The 21,839-nt window shown below is 47.0% G+C and overlaps 1 protein-coding gene across 3 annotated transcripts in view; it reads left to right on the forward strand.

The window, feature by feature from the left end:
• The window catches only part of ABCC1 (ATP binding cassette subfamily C member 1 (ABCC1 blood group)), a 155,605-nt gene that overhangs the window by 28,988 nt on the left and 104,778 nt on the right, over positions 1–21,839 (forward strand). For 2 of the 3 annotated variants that reach the window (XM_069569837.1, XM_069569838.1), the window contains exon 2: positions 19,979–20,155. In XM_069569837.1, the coding sequence (XP_069425938.1) occupies positions 19,979–20,155 (177 nt within the window). Of the gene's footprint in view, positions 1–19,978; positions 20,183–21,839 lie in introns of those variants that run through there. The other variant, XM_069569839.1, reaches the window with a different exon arrangement.

Here is a 21,839-nt window from a genome sequence, read left to right on the forward strand (position 1 = left end):
TGCTCTGGTTCTTGCTTAACTGAGTGTGTGTTTGCATCATCTGATTTGTGTTCCCAGTTTACAGATGTGGAAACTGAGGCTTAGTTGCTTGCCCAGTGATGCATGGTGAGTAGCTGAAACTCTGTCTGCCTGATAAAGGGGTTGGAGAATACGGCCTCTAACCTTGGTAAGAGGCCAGGATTCTATTAAAACGGGATTTCTCAGCCTCAGCTCTACTGACATTTGAGGCCAAGTGATTCTCTGCTGGGAGGCTGTCCGGGGATTGTGGACTTTAGCAGTAGCCTTGACTTCCTCCTGCGAAATGCTCAGCCCCATTTCAGGAATGACACTGAAAATGCCTCCACACATTGTCAGGTGTCTCCTGGGGGATAACTTGCATCTGGTTCAGAACCACTATCTGAAAACGTAAAGCAGATGAAGACACATCAGATCCACAGTATCTGTGTCACTCAGTGAAAGTCAGAATCCCTCCGATGGCCTGTGAGTCCTGCGCGGTCTGTCCTTCCCCGTCTCCCACCTTCCTCCCTGACTGCATCTGTTGTTACTCTTGGATTATATTGGGCTCTGTCTTACTGCTCCCGAATGCCAGATGTGTTCCTACCTCCAGGCCTTTGCACTTGCTGTTTTTTCTACTTGGAGTGCTTTTCTCTCAGATTCTTTCCCCAAACTGCTTACTTTCTTGTTTCCTTCAAGCCCTCGCTCACCTGTACCTTGTCTGAGTCCTTTTGATCGTCATCATCACACGCAGACATTATATATGTATTTTGTATAATCTGTAGTGTGTGTGTGTATGTATCCCCTCTAGCTGATGCTCTATCTCCTATCATCAGTCTAGACTGTCAGTCCCAGGAGGGTAGGCCGTTTGTCCCTGCCGTTCACTGCAGGGCCCTCAGCCCTTGGACTGGTGCTCGCTGGATGGAGAGACGCTGTCTGTCCTGTTTGTCCCCAGACATGTTCCTGTGCCTGGCACACTTGTGACTCCTTACCGGTCCCTGGAACCTGACCAGATGGAGGCCTGGGTGAAGCCCTGGCATCTGATCCGAGGAGTCTCGGCAAAGGGGTCAGGGCTGGATGGAGAGCGCAGGGACAAGTGTGTGCTTTATGGGGAAGGGCCCTGGAGAGGCCCCGAGGTGCTCGCTGAGCGGATTGGGGTCAAGGCAGGTCAGAGCAGGCCGCCTGAGGCTGACACTCAGACACCCGTGATGGGCAGGCATGGCTGTTTTCTTCTTGGCACTGGAAGTGCTGTTTAGGCTGGAGCCTTAGTTTGGCATGTCTCTCCTGTCCCTTTCTCACCAAAGTGTCCAAATCTGCAGCCTGGGTGTGAGGATTCGGCAAGGATTTTGGGGCTCCCTCCTGGGCAGGGCCAGGGCTTTCCCAGGCGCTGGGGGTGAGGGCTGGCTGGTGCCCTGCCCCTCCCCCCAGGTCCCTGGGCTTTATTCTTAGCTCTGGTGAGTCAGAGCTGGGGGAGGGCTTCGGCTCTGCCCACAGCGTGATGCTGGCAAGGCCGCCTTCTCCACTGCTGTGTCGGGCGGCAGCCTCAGACCTTGCCCGGCTCTCTTCCAGGACCGCGTGGGGCGCTGGAGGCCCCCTGCTATCCCTGTAAACAAGATTAATGTCCCAAAGCCCAGCAGGTCCCCTGACCTAACTCAGACCTCCCAGCTTTCTTCCTCTCAAGCTTCCCTTTTGCTCCAGAGCTGCTCCTTTGCCGGGGATCTCGCACCCAGGACCGTTCTGCACATGGGCTTTATCCACGGCCTGTCGCCTCTCTCTCCATCCCTGCCGGTCCATGGTGGGCCCCGGTCCTTGGCTCGGTCCTCCTGATCTCCTTCCTCCCTTTGCTGGGGAGCTGGCCTAGTCTCTAGGTTTGAATCCGGGCTCTGCCAGGTGCTGCCCAGGTCCCTTACAGCAATTCTTCTCACCTCCGTTTGCCTCTGTGTCCCTTCCTATAAAATGGAAATAATCAGAGCCTCCCTCACAGGGCGGTGATGGTGATGGTGGAAGGGACTGATGCACATTGAACCCAGGGCGTGGCACTTGGCGTCTCAGTCAGGCTGCCATCTTATTACTGCTGTTACTGCTGTTGTTGGGCTGCGTGTCCGCCCCCTGGGCTTGCACCCTGTATCGTGGCTGGTGGCACTGAGCCTGGAGCCTGTTCTGTAATCTCTCCATCCCAGCATCCCAGCCTCTGCTGCTGACGGGGCCCCTCCAGCAAGCCAAGTTCTCCCCTCCTACCCTCTGCTCACAGGGGATCCGAGCATTAATGCCATTATTAGTCCTGTTTTGTAGGTGAGGGGCCAGGGCGAGAGAGATGAGCTAATTTTCTGAAGGCCGAGAGCCAAGTGGCAACTGGATTTAAACCCAGGCTCACCGGCTCCAGGGTCCCCACGCTTTGTAGCTGGTGCTGCCGTTCGTGTTCCTTTTATTTCCTTTCTCCTTTCTCCCCCTCCTCCTCTTACTTCTCCATTTCTGAAAGGGTGGACAGGCACCGTGGTCTCTTTCCCCCTCCTTGTACATGTTTCCCCCATCTCTGAGCGGCTGGCTGCTCCTGACCCTTCCCATACCCTCATCCTGTTATTTTCTGTCCCGTCGCTTTCCCCCCTTCACAGGAAGCGTTGTCCCTTGTAATTGTGTTTTGAATCGTGAGCTTGTATCTTCCATGGACTGTGAGTCTTAAGAGGGCAGGGTTGGTGCCTGATTGATCCCTGTGTCCCCACGCTGAGCCCAGAGCTTGGCACAGAGTAGCTAGTCAGTACATATTCTTGTATGATGGAGTAATTGAACAGTGAATGAGTGGAACCTTGCACTTGTGTCTGTTGATTAGCCTCTTGGCCAAGAACTGAAACTGGAGCCTTTTGGACCATCTCACCCTTTTGATCTTCTACAATAGGAAGGTCCTGGAATTAAGTCTCATTTCACAGATAAAGAAACCCAGGCCTGGCAAGGCCACTGCATTAGTGTAGTGGGGGCAGTTTGCCCATTCTCCCCCGCCCCCACCAGGAGGGACGTTTGGCAATCTCTGAGACATTGTAATTGTCACAGCTGGCTGTATATGCCACCTTCGTTTCTTACTCTGTAAAATGGGTTTAATTATAATACCTGCCTCCCAGGGTGGTTTATGGGGATTCAGTCTAATGAGTGCTATTGGCCTCTACTGGGTGGAGGTCAGAGATGCTGCTCAACACCCTACAGTGCACGGGCCAGCCCCTTGAAACAAAGAATGTTCCAGCCCCAATTGTTAGTAGTGCTGAGCTCGAGAAGCCTTGTTTTGGGGCAATCATCAGTGACCTGAAGGGGGCTAGAGCCCAGACCTTGAAGCACGGTTCTTAACCATCACCCTGCATGGCTCACGTTGAGGGGACGAGCTGTAGAAGATTTCTGTGTCTGAGTCAGCACATTGGTTCTCTGTTTCGTACAGATGACCTTGGAATCCCCAAAGCCTGAGGACAGTATGGCCTTCCAGGCTGCCTCTGGGGTGGGGCCATTGGCCTTGCAAAGCCCTTAGCATTCCAAGAGCCTGGCTGAGAGATGGTGGAGCCCAGAAGTTAAGAACTCAGGGTCAGACTGTGCATGGGTTCAAATCCCCATGTTGCCTGTGTCTTCCTGGCTGTGTGACCCTGAGCCAGTTCTGTAAACTCTCTGAGCCTCACAGTTCTCCCCTGAAAAGGTGGCATTTTCACAGTCACAACTCTGCAGGGCTGCTGTGAGGTTTAAAGGGACTCACCCTTAGAAAGCTTCGTGTGCCCAGTAAGTCTTTGCGACCCTGTGGACTGCAGCCCACCAGGCTCCTCTGCCCATGGAATTTTCCAGGCAAGAATGGAGTGGGCTGCCATTTCCTCCTCCAGGGAATCTTCCCTACCCGGGATCGATCCTGCATCTCCTGCATTGGCAGACAGATTCTTTACCACTAGTACCACCTGGAAAGTCCACACATAGGGTCTGGCGTGGCAACTGTGTCCTAATAGACTAGGCAGCCCCACAATATGTGCTTTTTCTTTATTCCCAGCTCAGCATTTGGAAATTTCTACATTCAATAAACTCCCGCTGCTGCTGTTTATTTAAAGTGTGAACTAGTTTTGTTTTTGTTATTTTTTAGAAGTAATACATGCAGAGTAAAAAAATTCAGACAGTACAAAGGAAATAAAACAAAAACTAGTAGTCACCTTCCTCTCACTAGCTTCAGCCCTACCCCCTGGAGATATTCACTTTCCATGTTAACAAAATGTTAGCTTTTGTTGTTCTTGTCTCCTGCTAAGAACATTTCCCTGCCTGGACAAGCATCTGCATCCTCTTCGATACTAATTTTAAATAGCAATAGGGGTACACGCACATGACAGAGATTGCAAACAGTACATTTTCTGTGTACATAGACGCGTCTGCACTGAAATTCAGATCCTTGGCTATTCATGTTGCCTACAGGCTATAGGACTCAGCCTCAGTTTCTGTATCTGTAAGATGGGTTTAACTGTTCTCTAGGCCGTGTCTCCTACAGTTGTTTGTGATGTAAAGCACTTAGATCAGTCCTGGCACATGCTACTAAGAACCTTAACCAGCCCTCAGTCTTTCTGTTTCCATAGAAAGTAGAAGGCAGCACACGTATCTTTGTTTGCTTCACGTCGTCACTCAGCTGTCATTTTGGCCCAGAGCCCTTTCCTGTCCACCTGGTATCAGAGGAGCATCCAGCGCCCACCGTGATCTTCTGTTTCCCTGACTCTTCATCAGGGCGTTTGCTGTCTAGGCATACACAGAGTTGTTTGTTTAGTAGCTACCTCTTGTAATAGTACGAAACTGAGAATGGAAACCTTATTTACCTCTGAAGGGTATTGGCACATAGGGATCTCATGATTAAGAATTGTCCATCGAGCCGTGGAAACCTGCTGGTTGTACATTATTGAGACAGTTGAATGGGAAAATGGCTGTTCAGGCCCCGGGGAACAGCGTGGTCCTGGTAGGTCCTCGTTACTGGACAGCATCAGAGCGACTGCGCTCCCCGATGCTGGTGACACTGAGCAGCAGTTCAGGTTCACAGTCATACCCCCCGCCTGCTGTCTGCCCATCCTCCTCTCGGCAGCTTCCGTCCTGTCCTGAGGTCGGCGAGCTGGGTCCTAGGCAGGGCTGTTTGTGTTGTTTCCTCAGACCCAAACAACAACAACAACAACAACTACTACTACTCAGGCCCCAGCCAAGTGTCTGTGAAGCTGTGTCGGCCAGGCCGGGGCTATAAGGGTAGCACCGCAGAGACCCTGGGCTCTAGCAGAGGGGACAACTGGTACCCAGGCACTCCTGGGACAAGCACAGCTGAGCTGAAAGGGCCGGTCAGCATCCCAGCAGATGGTGTGAGGTCTTGCTTGAAGCTGGCAGGACTGTGATGGCTTCTGAATCTGACCCAGCTAAGGGGAGCGATGGTGTCCCTGGACATCCATAGAGTATTTGGGACGGACCAGAATAAACCCAAGGGCGTGGTCGGCACAACGGTGGCTTCCCCACAGATGGCTATAACAAATCCCCTGAACCTGTGACTGCGTTACGGTTACGTGGCCAAAGGAATGAAGGTGGAACTAGGGTTGCTCATCAGCTAACCTTGAAAACGTGCCATCGTCTTGGGTTATCTGGTGGGCCCAGGGTAATCACCAGGGTCTTTATAAAGTGGAGGAGGGGACAGAGGAGAGAACCGGAGAGATGGCAGCCTGAGGAAGACCTGACCTGACGCTGCCGGCTGTGAACAAGGAAGAGTGGGCCGCCAGCAAGGAGTGTGGGCGGCTTCCAGGAGCTGGGAAAGGTGAGGGGATGCATCCTCCCTGAGAGTCTGCAGAAGGTGTTCAGGTCTGACGGCACCTTGACTTTAGCCTGGTCAGACCCATTTCAGACTTCTGACCTGTAGAACTATGGGATGAAAAAAAAAATCAGTGTTGTTTCAAACCATGATGTTTATGGTATAAATAAATTTGCGTCAGCAGCTGTAGGACGCTGTTACAGGTAATTGGTTCTGAACTTGGTGGTCTTTGGATATGTTCACATCTTCTTCTTGGCCTACATACCCCGTGGGTAAAGGCATGTGCTCCAGAAAATCCTGTTAAAATTCTTACATTGCCCATCACTGGGAGTCGTTGTCAGGGATGGGGTGACTCGGTAGTCAAGCTTCCTAGGTTTGAGCCCCAGCCTCATCCCTTACAAACTGTGTGATCTCAGGCAAATTATTTAACTTCTCTGTGTCACAGTTTCCTCTTTTACCAAATGGGGATCAAAACAGAACCTGCCTTCTGTGTAATCATTAAGAGGAAATGAGTTTATTCACATGAAGTGCAGGGAAGCAGTGCCTGGCATATAGTTAGTGCTCAGTTAAAGCTAGGTGGTATTATTATAAATACATTGTCATATTGAGTATAATGCTATAAACTTCATTTATTTTTATTACTGATGTAAGAATTAAGGTTAGTGACAACAGCTCTTTATCAAGTGTTAATATATGACACTGAGCCCTGGACCTATAGCTATAGGAGATAAGTATTCTTAGCCATCCTATCTTTTTGCCTTTTCATACCATTCATGGAGTTCTCAAGGCAAGAATACTGAACTGGTTTGCGATTCCCTTCTCCAGTGGACCACGTTTTGTCAGAACTTTCCGCCATGACCCGTCTGTTTTAGGTGGCCCTGCTGGCTCATGGTTTCATTGAATTAGACAAGGCTGTGGCCCATGTGATCAGTTTGATTAGTTCCCTGTGATTGTGGTTTTCATTCCGTCTGCCCTCTGATGGATGAGGATAAGAGGCTTATGGAAGCTTCCTGATGGGAGAGACTGACTGAAGGGGAAACTCAGTTACAAATTGGGAAACGAGTGCGTCAAGGCTGTATATTGTCAACCTGCTTATGTAACTTACATGCAGAGTACATCATGCAAAATGCCAGGTTGGATGAAGCACAAGCTGGAGTCAAGATTGCTGAGAGAAATATCAGTAACCTCAGATATGCAGATACCACCGCTCTTATGGCAGAAAGCGAAGAAGAACTAGAGAGCCTTTTGATGAAAGTGAAAGAGGAGAGTGAAGAAGCTGGCTAAAAACTCAACATTCAGAAAACTAAGATCGTGGCATCCAGTCCCATCACTTCATGGCAAATAGATGGGGAAACAATGAAAGCAGTGAAAGACTTTATTTTGGGGGGCTCCCAAATCACTACAGATGGTGACTGCAGCCATGAAATTAAAAGATGCTTGCTCCTTGGAAGAAAAGCTATGACCAACCTAGATGGCATAATAAAAAGCAGAGCACTACTTTGCCAACAAAGGTCCGTCTAGTCAAAGCTAGGGTTTTTCCAGTAGTCATATATGGATGTGAGAATTGGACCATAAAGAAAGCTGAGCACCGAAGAACTGATGCTTTAGAACTGTGGTATTGAAGAAGACTCTTGAGAGTCCCTTGGATTGCAAGGAGATCCAAGCAGTCAATCCTAAAGGAAATCAGTCCTGAATATTCACTGGAAGGACTGATGCTTAAGCTCCAATCCTTTGGCCACCTGATGCAAAGAGCTGACTCATTGGAAAAGACCCTGATTCTAGGAAAGATTGAAAGCAAGAGGAGAAGGGGATGGCAGGGGAATGAGGTGGTTGGATGGCAACTCGACGGACATGAGTTTGAGTAAACCCAGGGGGTTGGTGATGTACAGGGAAGCCTGGCTTCCCTGCAGTCCTTGGGGTCACAGTCCCAAGGACTGTGCTGCAGTCCTTGGGGTCAGAAAGAGTCGGACATGACTTAGTGACTGAACTGAACTGATTCTTAGCCGTAGTCATAAGTGAGGCTTCAGTTCAATTCAGTTCAGTTGCTCAGTCGTGTCCGACTCTTTGCGACCCCATGAATCGCAGCACACCAGGCCTCCCTGTCCATCACCAACTCCCGGAGTTCACTCAAACTCGAGTCCATCGAGTCAGTGATGCCATCCAGCCATCTCATCCTCTGTCGTCCCCTTCTCCTTCTGCCCCCAATTCCTCCCAGCATCAGAGTCTTTTCCAATGAGTCAACTCTTTGCATGAGGTGGCCAAAGTACTGGAGTTTCAGCTTTAGCATCGTTGCCTCCAAAGAAATCCCAGGGCTGATCTCCTTCAGAATGGATTGGTTGGATCTCCTTGCAGTCCAAGGGGCTCTCAAGAGTCTTCTCCAACACCACAGTTCAAAAGCATCAACTCTTCGGTGCTCAGCTTTCTTCACAGTCCAACTCTCACATCCATACATGACCACAGGAAAAACCATAGCTTTGACTAGATGGACCTTTGTTGGCAAAGTAATGTCTCTGCTTTTGAAGATGCTATCTAGGTTGGTCATAACTTTTCTTCCAAGGAGTAAGTGTCTTTTAACTTCATGGCTGCAGTCAGCATCTGCAGTGATTTTGGAGCCCACAACAATAAAGTGAGGCTTAGAGAGGTTAAATAACTTGTCTAAGGTCACACAGCAGAGAAGAAAATTGGACCTGTAAGAAAAGGGACAAGGGGACAGATAGTTTTGAGGGGAAGGGAGGACGGGTGATGAGAAAAGAGAATAGGAACAAGAGTGAATTCCAAAATTTCAGCTGAAGAGCTTATAAATAATAGTAATAATCAATATTTATTAGGGCTTTTTATGATTCCCCATGAAGGAGATGATAGTACCTCCATTTTGCTGGTGGGCTTTTTGAGCCTGAGAGAAGAACAGCAACCTACCCAGCAGTATGCTACTAGTAACGGTGTATCTGTGGCCTAAATTCGCTTGTGTCAAATTCTGAATTGTATTGTTGAATAAAAGTTGATGCAGTGGATCGGAACTTGTATTACTAGGACAGTTTGTGTTATAGGTGAGAGTAAATTTATTTCGAACTTGTGTAACTGTTGAATTTATTGGAGAGATTCACTGGGAGGGTGTGCTGCAGGTGATGCTTGATCCAGCAGCCTACAAAACGCCAAGCTCCAGTTTCTTTCATCTCTGCCTTGCATGACATCAGCTTCATTTTCACACGTGCCCTAGTGGTGCCACCCCTTCCCTCCACTCCCGACTCTTGGTGCTTTCCTTACGAATGGCTGTTGTTCAGTTGTTCAGTCTTGTCTGACTCTTTGTGATCCCATGGACTGCAGCACGCTAGGCTTACCGGTCCTTCACCATCTCCCGGAGCTTGCTCAGACTCATGCCCATGGAGTCAGTGATGGCTCAATATAAAATGGCTAAGACACCTGTAAACCCCATATCCTCACTCTGTATCACTGGGGACAAGGGAGCATATGTCCTTACAGTGATTGGATAGATTTGGACCACGTTCTGGAGCTGCTGATTAGCAGACTCATTCCCTGGAGCTTTGCCCCAAGCATGTGGCTGACCAAAGGATTTGTGTAAGAACAACAGCTCCCACTGTTATCAAAGAAGGGAAAATATGTGTGGGCCTTGGACAACTCATATCCACTGCAGCATGACTTTTGGGAAAATGTCTTGTCTTGCCTCGGTTTCCTTACCTGTGCAATGGGGATAACAGCAGTGCTACTTCTCCTGAGGGCTGAGTGATGAGCATGGCCCATCCTGCTCAGAACATGCTGGCTTCGAGCGAGGTTAGAGTACCACGTGATAACACACGATAGAAGTTTTATGAACTCCCAAAGTTTGTGGGCTAAGTAGGCTTGGACTGTGTTCCACAGATCCTTGAATTTCAGCGCTGGAGAGAGAGGGACATAAAAGGGGGACGAACATGTCTTGTGAAGAAAGCCTCAATTATGGTCGGGGGTGCCTTTCCTCCTCTAAGATTTTCTTGGACCAGAGCCCTGGAAATGCAGAGCCTGGGCCAGTGCTGATGTTTGTGTTCTAGACTGCTTACCTGTCACTGAACTTGTTTCCTAGTGGTGGAGCTGACTTTGGCTCAGATCATGAACTCCTAATTGCCAAATTCAGATTTAAATTGAAGAAAGTAGGGGAAACCACTAGACCAGGTATGACCTAAATCAAATCTCTTACGATTATACAGTGAAAGTGACAAATAGATTCAAGGGATTAGGTCTGATAAGAGTGCCTGAAGAACTATGAACAGATGTTCCTGACATTGTACAGGAGGCAGAGATCAAGGCCATCCCCAAAAAAAGAAATGCAAAGAGGCAAAATGGTTGAGGAGTTGTTGCAAATAGCTGAGAAAGCAAGAGAAGCTAAAGGCAAAGGAGAAAAGGAAAGATATGCCCATTTGAATGCAGAGTTCCAAAGAACAGCAAGGAGAGATAAAAAAGCCTTCCTCAGTGATCAAATGCAAAGGAACAGAGGAAAACAATAGAATGAGAAAAACTAGAGATTTCTTTAAGAAAATTAAGGTACCAAGGGAACATTTCATGCAATGATGGGCTCAATAAAGGACAGAAATGGTATGGACCTAACAGAAGCAGAAGATATTAAGAAGAGGTGGCAAGAATACACAGCAGAACTGTACAAAAAAGATCTTCATGACCCAGATAACCACAATGGTGTGATCACTCACCTAGAGCCAGACACCCTGGATTTCAAAGTCAAGTGGGCCTTAGGAAGCATCATTATGAACAAAGGTAGTGGAAGTGATGGAATTCCAGTTGAACTATTTCAAGTCCTAAAAGATGATGCTGTGAAAGTGCTGCACTCAATATGCCAGCAAATTTGGAAAACTCAGCAGTGGCCACAGGACTGGAAAGGTCAGTTTTCATTCCAATCCCCAAAAAAGGCAATGCCAAAGAATGTTCAAACTACTGTACAATTGGACTCATCTCACACGCTAGCAAAATAATGCTCAAAATTCTCCAAGCTAGGCTTCAACAGTACATGAATCGTGAGCTTGCAGATGTTCAAGCTGGTTTAGAAAAGGCAGAGGAACCAGAGATCAAATTGCTAACATCCATTGGATCATCAGAAAAACATGAGTGTTCCAGAAAAGCATTTACTTTTGCTTTCTTGACTATGCCAATGCCTTTGATTGTGTGGATCACAACAAACTGTGGAAAATTCTAAAAGAGATGGATATACCAGACCACCTTACCTGCTTCCTGAGAAATCTGTATGCAGGTCAAGAAGCAACAGTTAGAACCGGACATGGAACAACAGACTGGTTCCAAGGTGGGGAAGGAGTATGTCAAGGCTATATATTGTCACCCTGCTTATTTAACTTATATGCAGAGTATATTATCTGCATGAGAAATGCTGTACTGGATGAAACACAAGCTGGAATCGAAATTGCTGGGAGAAATATCAATAACCTCAGACACACAGATGACACCACCCTTATGGCAGAAAGCGAAGAACTAAAGAGCCTCTTGTTGAAAGTCAAAGAGGAGAGTTAAAAAGCTGGCTAAAAACTCAACATTCAGAAAACTAAGATCATGGCATCCAGTCCCATCACTTCATAGCCAATAGATGGGGAAACAATGGAAACAGTGACAGACTTTGTTTTGGGGCTCCAAAATCACTGCAGATAGTGACTGCAGCCATGAGGTTAAAAGATGCTTGCTCCTTGGAAGAAAAGCTGTGACCAACTTAGACAGCATATTAAAAAGCAGAGACATTACTTTGCCAACAAAGGTCCGTCTAGTCAAAGCTATGGCTTTTCCAGTAGTCATATATGGATGTGAGAGTTGGACTATAAAGAAAGCTAAGTGCTAAAGAATTGATCTTACTTGGGTTTCCCTTACCTTGGCGTGGGGTATCTCTTCACGGCTGCTCCAGCAAAGCACCGCCACTGTTCCTTACCTTGGATGAGGGGTATCTCCTTAGCGCCACTGTTCTTGAACTTCAACATGGGATAGCTCCTCTAGGCCCTCCTGTGCCTGCGCAGCCACCACTGCTCGGGTTGCTCCTCCTGGCCACTGGCCCTGACCTCGGGCTCAGGGTGGCTCCTCAAAGTCACCGCCCCTGGCCTCAGGCGCAAGGTGGCTTCTCCTGGTGGCCCCTGATCTCAGACGCGGGGTGCCTCCTCCCGGCCGCCCCTGGCCTCAGACGTGGGGTAACTCCTCCCGGCCGGCGCCACTGACCTCGGACACACGGTAGCTCCTCTCGGCCGTTCCTGTGCCGTCGCAGCCTGGCACTCTAGGCCGCTGCCCCTGACCTTATGGCAGAAAGTGAAGAGGAGCTAAAAAGCCTCTTGATGAAAGTGAAAGAGGAGAGTGAAAAAGTTGGCTTCAAGCTCAACATTCAGGAAACGAAGATCATGGCATCTGGTCCCATCACTTCATGGGAAATAGATAGGGAAACAGTAGAAACAGTGTCAGACTTTATTTTTGGGGGCTCCAAAATCACTGCAGATGGTGACTGCAGCCATGAAATTAAAAGACGCTTACTCCTTGGAAGAAAAGTTATGACCAACCTAGATAGTATATTGAAAAGCAAAGACATTACTTTGCCAACTAAGGTCCGTCTAGCCAAGGCTATGGTTTTTCCAGTAGTCATGTATGGATGTGAGAGTTGGACTGTGAAGAAGGCTGAGCGCCAAAGAATTGATGCGTTTGAGCTGTGGTGTCGGAGAAGACTCTTGAGAGTCCCTTGGACTGCAAGGAGATCCAACCAATCCATTCTGAAGGAGATCAACCCTGGGATTTCTTTGGAAGGGATGATGCTAAAGCTGAAGCTCCAGTACTTTGGCCATCTCATGTGAAGAGTTGACTCACTGGAAAAGACTCTGATGCTGGGAGAGATTGGGGGCAGGAGGAGAAGGGGATGACCCAGTATGAGATGGCTGGATGGCATCACTGACTCAATGGATGTGAGTCTGAGTGAACTCCGGAAGTTGGTGATGGACAGGGAGGCCTGGTGTGCTGCGATTCATGGGGTCACAAAGAGTCGGACACGACTGAGTGAACTGAACTGAAGAATTGATGCTTTTGAACTGTGGTGTTGGAGAAGACTCTTGAGAGTCCCTTGGACTGCAAGGAGATCCAACCAATCCATCCTAAAGGAGATCAGTCCTGGGTGTCCATTGGAAGGACTGACGTTGAAGCTGAAACTCCAATCCTTTGGCCACCTGATGCGAAGAAATGACTCATTGGAAAAGACCCTGATGCTGGGAAAGATTGAAGGCTAGAGGAGAAGGGGATGACAGAAGATTAGACGGTTAGATGACATCACCGACTCTATGGCCATGAGTTTGAGCAAGCTTTGGGAATTGATGATGTACAGGGAAGCCTGGCGTGCTGCAATCCATGGGGTCACAAAGAGTCGGACCCAACTGAGCGACTGAACTGAACTGATGGAAGCTCAGCAGAATCGGGGCAGCGTTCCAACCAGCTTGATTTCTGGAACTCCCTGTGTGAGGAGGCAGAGACCGTAGGGAGGAAGACCAGGGTTAGCTGTCACCACTGGGATTGGGGACAGCAAGTAGCTGGTAGTCTCCATGAATCCTCCTTCCTTAAGCCTTTTAATGGCCCTCAGCATTCCCTGTTTCCCCCGGAAGCCCTCAGTAGAGGGGACCCTGCTGCTTGTCTCCAGGAGTTATCAAGGGCATGGGGGCAGGGATCAGTTCCCTTGGACAGTTGTTGTTTAGTCACTAAATCTTGTCCGACTCTTTTTTGACCCCATGGGCTGTAGCCCTCTAGGCTTCTCTGTCCATGGGATTTCCCAGGCAGGAATGCTGGAGTGAGTTGCCATTTACTTCTCCAGGGGATCTTCCCCACCCAGGGACTGAACCCTGGCCTCCTGCATTGGGAGGCAGATTCTTCACCACTGAGCCACGAGGGAAGCCCCCTTTGGACAAAGGATTCATCAGAGACCTGGCCAGTGAGGAACACACCAGAGGCCCCTGACCTTGTTACATCACTGCTGTGACAGTTGTGGTCAGGGCCATATTGGTGGGTGGTCGTGGCCGTGGAGGTGGTGCAAGTTCAAGGTCACGGTCAGATTTCCTCTTCTCAAGACCTGCCTCCTTCCTCCTCTGCCCTCTCCGTCAGGGCTGGCCATCTGGCTCTGGGGAGGAAGCTGCCTTCTGAAGAATAAACCCAAACCCCTTCGTTGGCTAAGCGTTTCTCCTACCTCTCCTTCCCTGGAGTTCTGTGTCCTGGGGTGCTCCCGAGTTTCCGCTTGCTCACTTCTGAACTTGAACTTTTCTTTGTCCTTGAAGCTTCCTAATGCTAGGCAGCGCTGAGGGTAGCGGTGGTGATTATTATTAATTATTGGTCTGCAGCTAATAGCCACCACTTACTACCTCTAGACCATACCAGCTGGTGCAAAGCACAGTCCCATTTGATAGTTCTTCCAGGCCTGCATGTTTCCCTGGCCACACTGGTAAGGAGATGGAGGCTTGGAGACTTTAAGTAACCCGCCCAGGTGCAAGTGAGGTCAGCGCCTTTTAATCCACATCCATCCGACCATAAAGCCAGGATCATAGTCAGGTTCTACCTGGATGGATTGTTTCCTGGAAAACAAAGTAGCAAATAATGCTGAGGACGGGAGGCCTGGTTTGGGTCATTTGTGTACTCAGTAACCTCTGGGTCCCTGCTGGGTGAGGAGAAGAAGAGTCAGAAGTCCTGGCAGGACAGAGGTACTGATGGACAAGTAAGTCATCATTGCAGTGTGGGGGGGCTGTTCTCATAGTCTGGGGAGTGAGGCTTTTTTTTTTTTAATAATTTTGTCTCTTTATTTTGGCTATGCTGGGTCTTTGGTGCTGCTTTTCTCCAGTTGCAGTGAGCGGGCCCCCCGCTCTCTAGTTGCGGGGCATGTACTTCTCACTGCGGTGGCTTCTCTTGTTGCAGAGCCACGGGTTCTAGGCCGGCGGGCTTCAGGAGTTGCGGCTCCCGGGCTCTAGAGCTCGGGCTCAGCCGTTGTGGCCCCCCGGGCATTAGTTGCATCACAGCCTGTGTGATCTTCCTGGATCGGGGGTCGAACCTGTGTTTCCTGTATTTTAGGTGGATTCTTTACCTCTGAGCCACCAGGAAAGCCCAGGAGAAAGGCTTCTTAAAGGAGGTGTCTCTGAGTTGGATTTTGAAGGATGAGTAGGAGTTTGTTACTATGGAAAGGCAGGAAGAGCATCTAGCAAGACATATCCCAAAGCACCAATCATTGGATCAGCAATTGGGGAATGCATTAAAGGCGGGGACCACAGGCCTTCCTAAATCTCTAGTTCCTTGAACAGTGCCTGACACAGGCTTGATAAATGCTCCTTTGAAGGAATAGCCCAGTTAACACACTGGGAAATGGGGCGGGAGAAATCGTAGAAGAAACAGATGGAGCTTGAATGTGGACGTGGAAGGCCTCATGAAGCAAGCAAGGATTGGCTCTGGAAGGTGACCGGAAGCTATTGGAGGCTGTTTACCCAGGGGAGATGGGTGTTCAGATCGGTCCCATTTAATAACGCATAGGTATTTAAGCCTATGGTTTTTCCTCTTAAGAGAAGAAACTGACTGCTTTTAAACACACAAAGTGGCAAAATCTTCAGTTTCATTCATCATTATGAAGAAAGGAAGTTAAGCTACAGGGAGATATTTTCCATTATCAGATTGGCAGAGATCAAAAGCTTCTAATATACTGTAGTTTGGGAAGCAATGACCGTGGTACTTTGTGTGGTGCAGAATAAACTGATGGTACCCATTGGATTCAGCGACCGTTTAAATTTTAAATGCGTACACTCTTTAGTCCAGCAGGTCCACGTCTAGAAAGTTATCTTACAAATATGCTTGCTTTGCGTGAAATGAGGCACTTCCTGGATTTATTCACTGCTTCATTGTGAGAGCAGCTTAGTGCCCCATTAGCTGATTATGTAAGGTCAAGCCCATCCATACAAAACAGCTGGAGCAAAGGATGAGGAAATGGGCAGAGTAGAATAATCTCTCAGATCTGTTCTTAAGAGATGAAAGGATGGTACAGAACAGGGTGTGGAGTATGTTTCTCTCCATCTGATTACAGAAGATATGTATTTATTTTTGTTATAGATGCATAAAATGTTTCCTGGAAGGATATAGAAGAAATGGATGGTGTCGCCTCTAGAGAGAGGGACCATTTTGGGACCAGGAGCGGGAGGTAGCTTGTCACTTCTACCCTTCGTTCAAAAGAAGGGGTTAAACTAGTAACAATAAAGCAAATCTCTGGCACTGACAGAGATCAGTTTCTAATATTAAGGGGAAAAAAGTGAGGTGCCAAACAGGTATGTATTATGGCACCTTCGGGGGAAACAAAGTAGATAAACTATATTTGGAAGAATATCAATATATTGTTAGCAATATAGGAGTTTTGCCTGTGGGGTAGGAAGGGGGCGCTTTGAGTTCAGGGAGCAAGACTCATTTTTCACAGTGTACCATTTTGGGTAGTTGGGGAAAGTTTAGCACAGAAATGTGTTACCTATTAAAAGTAAATTAACATGAAGAGAGGCCAAGTGGACACACTGGGAAATAGGGCGGGAAAAATTGTAGAAGAAACAGATGGATGAATGCCTGAGTGGACAGGTGGGTGGATGGATGCATGAATCAGTGGGTGGGTAGGTGGGTGGGTGGATCATTGGATGGGTACATGGGTAGAGGAGGTGGGTGGGTGGATAGATAGGTAGATGGATGAATGACTTGGTGCCTGGATGGGTGGGTGGGTGGATGGAAGGGTTCACAGATGAGTGGATAATTATATCTGTGGATGCATGTATAGATGTATAAGATAGAAAATTTATTTGGCTGTGGTGGGGAGGACTAGGTGAGGCCCAGAGGGTCTGGAAGCAGGGTGTGGCTAGCAAGCTACTGTAGCAGTCCAGTCAAGGAATAATTGGGGCAAAGATCAGGTGATTGAAATGTCTCAAATACGAACCAAGCTTCTTATATAATAGAGAAGTGAAGTGAAAGTCGCTCAGTTGTGTCTGACTCTTTGTGACCCCATGGACTTAGTCATGGAATTCTTCAGGCCAGAATACTGGACTGGGTAGCCTCTCCCTTCTTCAGGGTATCTTCCCAACCCAGGGATTGAACCCAGGTCTCCCACATTGCAGGCGGATTCTTTACCAGCTGAGCCACAAGGGAAGCCCTTCCTGCTAGGGAAGTTATATACATGACTCTATTAAGTCTTGGTATTGTTTTCTTAGTACAAAGGCAAATTCCTTTGGAATGAGTTTTTTCTGGCCAGAATCTGCTTCGTATATAATAACCACCAACAGTTAAATCCCCCTTTTCACCATCATCTTAAGAATTTTAGGTGTGAAATCAATTAAAATAATTAGTCTTTGACATAAACTACTCCTCTCCATGATCAGATAAATTATTTCCAAGGCTGTCTTCCAAGTGCCCAAGTCTACAGAGGCATGAACTTTGTCCTTTTTAGGGTTTCTTTGTGTCTAGAGGTTTCCTAGCTAAATTCCTTTGTCTGTGTTGACCTTTTAAAGTTTATTTTTCAATAATTCCTTTTCCTTGGTTCTGGAAAAATAACCATTTATATCATAGAATAATTATACCTCTGAAGAACCAGTTTGGGTACTTACTTAATACTAGATCTTTCTCTCTCTGTTTTTAAAGTCAAATCTTTTCTTTTTCTGCTTCCCTTTTTTTTTTTTTTTGACTATCTTAACCATTTTTATACCTAGATAGTGTATGAAAAAGGAGAGACGTCACTTTTCTGACAAAGGTCGGTATAGTCGAAGCTGTGGTTTTTCCAGTTGTCATGTATGGATGTGAGAGTTGGACCATCAAGAAGGCTGAATGCTGAAGAATTGATGGCTTTTGAATTGTGGTGCTGGAGAAGATGCTTGAGAGTCCCTGGGACAGCAGGGAGATCAAACCAATCAATCCCAAAGGAAATCAACCCTGAATATTCATTGGAAGGACTGATGCTAAAGCTGAAGCTCCAATATTTTGACCCCCTGATAGGAAGAGCCTATTCATTGGAAAAGACCCTGATGCTGGGAAAGATTGAGGGCAGGAAGAGAAGGGAGCGGCAGAGGATGAGCTGGTTGGATGGCATCATTGACTCAGTGGACGTGAGTTTGAGCAAACTCTGGGAGATAGTGAAGGACAGGGAAGCCTAGTGTGCTGCAGTCCATGGGGTTGCAAAGAGTTGGACATGACTGAGCGACTGAACAGCAGCAACCAGTTTTAAGTGTACATCTTAGTAGCATTAGGTATGCTTGCACTGGTACACATCTAGGTCTCTTTTATAAAGCTCAGAACATAGATTTTGATTGATGATCAAATGTAAAATCGTCTGCTTATTCCCATTACTTTCTATTCTGTAATGTTCTTTGATGTGGCTTTAAAGCTTGCTTGGAGTTTTAAGAATCCAGGTTCCTTGGAGTTCCTTGGTGGTCTCTCTTAATCTGATTCTGGGAAGGCTGTTGGAATCAGAGGTGTCTGGAGAGCACACATCCAGTGGTGGGGAGACGGTGCTGTGGGGAGGGGGCTGCACGGGGACTGGCCGCTGGACCGCATGAACCTTCCCCAAAGACTGGCTCGTCCCTAGTTCCTCCCAATGGTTGTGAAGCGGGAATCTGGGCCCAGTGCTGCCAGACTTTCTGGTTTTTTATTTTTTAAAGAGACACTGGGAATCCAATTTTTATATGAAATTTCCTCATTTTTAAGTGTTGGCAGCTAAACTGAGATTTTGTTTTAAAAGGCATGTTTAAAGTACCAACAATAACTGCAGATCATCTCTGTGGCCCTAATCAGCCTGGGAGTCACCTGTTTCAGACCTTGAATTTTATGCCGCCTAATTATGGTAGAGATAGGAAATTGAAACCCCTGGATAGGGTAATACCTTTCCCCGAAGTCATATAACAGTTCAGTGGTCAGATCAGGGCTTGAATTAAAATTTCCATTGCAGAAGTCTGAAGGCTGGTTGAAGTTTTTTTCTTGGGCAGAAATACCTTCTCTATTTATGTATGTGTTTATCTTTTTACCTATTTGGCGTTGTCTGTTATGAAATACAGGTGGCTTCTTAAAAAGATAAAAGTAAAGCAGATTTGTTTCTCAGCCTGGATAGCTTTGTGGTTAAACGCAGGAACTCCAGAATCGAATTGCCTGAGTCTGAGTCAGGCTCCAGGTCTTACCAAATAACAGGGTAGGTACTGTGAGATACTGGGAAATCACTGAACCTCTCTGCACTGTAGTTTTCCCTTCTAAGAAAGAAATGATAAAGTAATTATAGAATTAAAGGAGATAATACATACAAAGAACTTAGAATGGGGCCTAGAACACAGAACTGCAATTGGGTATTATCTATGGTGGTGGTGCTGTTGGTGGTCATGCTGCTGATGACAGTGCTGATGCCAGTGACAGAGATGGTGGTGCTGATGATGGTGGATGATGGCGATGCTGATGCTGATGCCAGTGACAAAGATGGTGGTGCTGATGGCGATGCTGATGCCAATGACAAAGATGGTGGTGCTGATGGTGATGCTGATGCCAATGACAAAGATGGTGGTGCTGATGGTGATGCTGATGCCAGTGACAAAGATGGTGGTGCTGATGGTGATGCTGATGCCAGTGACAAAGATGGTGGTGCTGATGGTGATGCTGATGCCAATGACAAAGATGGTGGTGCTGATGGTGATGCTGATGCCAGTGACAAAGATGGTGGTGCTGATGATGACTGCTATAGTGATGCTGATGGTGCTGATGAAAGTGATCATGATGTGATCCCTGTCATGTGATCACTGATGCATTGATACAGTGATATGGGGATCATAGGGATGGCAAAGAAGAAGAATATTAGAAAGCTCTTAATTCACAGGATTGTAAAGTAGGCATGATCTATGTGATTAAAGGATGACTCGATTTACAGGAGAATACCCTTTAGGAGTCCTTTAAGTGGCAGTCTCCATCTTTTGTACAATAATGGAACCTGCCCATTGTTGTCTCAGGAACTTATCTGTGAGGTAAGGTGAGACATAACCTTCATTTGTCATTCTTTGTTTGAAGTCTTTCTGGCTACGGATCTTTCCAGGTTGCCTGTTCTGCCTGGGAGGGCATTATAGTTCTTAAACCCCACAGCAGGTAGCTTTGAACTCTGTGCAGGCCCCTGGTCCACACACTTGGGGGCGTCCTGTTTACCTGTGCCTGTGTTTGTGTCCGCAGGAGTGGAATGTCACGTGGAACACCAGCAACCCCGACTTCACCAAGTGCTTTCAGAACACCGTCCTCGTGTGGGTGCCTTGCTCTTACCTCTGGGTCTGCTTCCCCTTCTACTTCCTCTATCTCTCCCACCATGACCGGGGCTACATTCAGATGACGCATCTCAACAAAGCCAAGACTGTGAGTCTCATGGGATTTTATTGTGATGTGCGTATTGGGGGGTGGAGTGTGTGCTGGGGCAGGGGAGACTACTTGTGAAAACGGACATGTTCCTTCTGCTTACATGACCCTGAGCTGCCTTTTACTAGGACACAGAATAATAACGTGGTGAATAAAGCCTGGGGCTCTGAATTCAGATGTGGGTTCAGGTGTTGGCATTGCCACTTATTAGCTATATGACCTTGAGCAAATTTGTTTCTTCCTTCCAGTTTTATTGAGATATAATTGACAAACAACACTGCATTAAGTATACAGCACAATGATTTGACTTATATAGGTCATGAAATGATTATCACAGTAAATTTAATGAACATGCACCATCTCATATAGATACAAAATTAAAGAAATGGGAAGAAATTTTTTTTTCCTTGAGCAAATTTCTTAACTTCCCTGAGCCTCAGTTTCCCCATGATTACAGTGGTGGTGATAGAATCTATCTCACAAGATCATATGGAGGTCTTCTTCCCTGACTCAAGGATGTCTTTTTAAGTAAAAAAAAAAAAAATTTTTTATATTGAAATAGTTTCAAACTGCAGAAAAGTTACAAGGATGATATTAAGTACTCCCTCAGCCCTGAATACCCATTATTTATAGTCACCGATTTTTAACATTCGCCACATTTAACATTTTAACATCTTCTTACTCTCTTTTGCTCTCTCCATATATACACAGTATTTATTTTTTTCTGAATTATTTGAGAAAAGCTAGCATCCACCATGCCTCTTTGCCCCTTCTTCAGTGTATCTTTTCTCAAAGCAAGGATATTCTGTTATGTAACAACAGCACAATTAAATGTAGGAAATTCAACATGGACGCAATACTTTAACAGAAAAAGTAAAAACCACTATGTATATTCCCCTTTTGTCGCTTGTCCCAATTCTATCCTTTCTGGCATCCCCTCCTCCTCCCCCTCATTTCAGGGTCATGCATTGCTCTTGGCCACACTGTTTCTTTATTTTTCTGTTATTTTGGAAGACCTTTTCACCATTTTTGTTTTTCTTTTAACGATGCTGGCCTATTTGGGGAACATGGGCGAGTTAGTTTAGAGTCAGTTCCTCAACTTGGGCTCTTGGGACCATGTTTTCTCACGGTTTGATTCAGTAATGCCTGTCTGGCTGGAGAACTACAAAAGGGCCACGGGGTCCTTCTCTGGGTTATATCTAAGGCCACGTGGTGTCCATCTGCCCCTCATTGATGGGCTTAATTCTGGTCATCTGGTCAGCGAGTCTGTTTCTCCACTATACAGGTGCTGGTATGCCCCTTGTAAGAATGAGCTTTCTGGGGGAGATACGTGAAGGGCATGTATATATCCTGTATATGTGCGTGTGTATGTGTGTGTGTGCGTTCCACTTTCTCCTCTTACCATGTGTCTCGGTCCTTTATTAAAGCCCCATTTCCCGAGATTGATTTCCATAAGCCCTTGGCAAACAGGTAAACTTGAATGATTTTACCGAAGCTGTCCCCTTGCCTGTGATACCATTGCTCAGACCACATTCCAAGCCCATCTCACCATGCTGTCTGCTCCCCTGTCTTCAGCTGGATCTGGTGTCTTCCTCTTAGACCTCTAGCAGCACCTTGTACTTTTCATGGAGAGCAACATCTCCCTTTAACATGTAAATCAGAGGACTTCCCTGGTGGTCCAGTG

This window comes from Ovis canadensis, chromosome 24 (genome assembly GCF_042477335.2).
Source record: "Ovis canadensis isolate MfBH-ARS-UI-01 breed Bighorn chromosome 24, ARS-UI_OviCan_v2, whole genome shotgun sequence".
NCBI classification, from domain to species: Eukaryota; Metazoa; Chordata; class Mammalia; order Artiodactyla; family Bovidae; genus Ovis; species Ovis canadensis.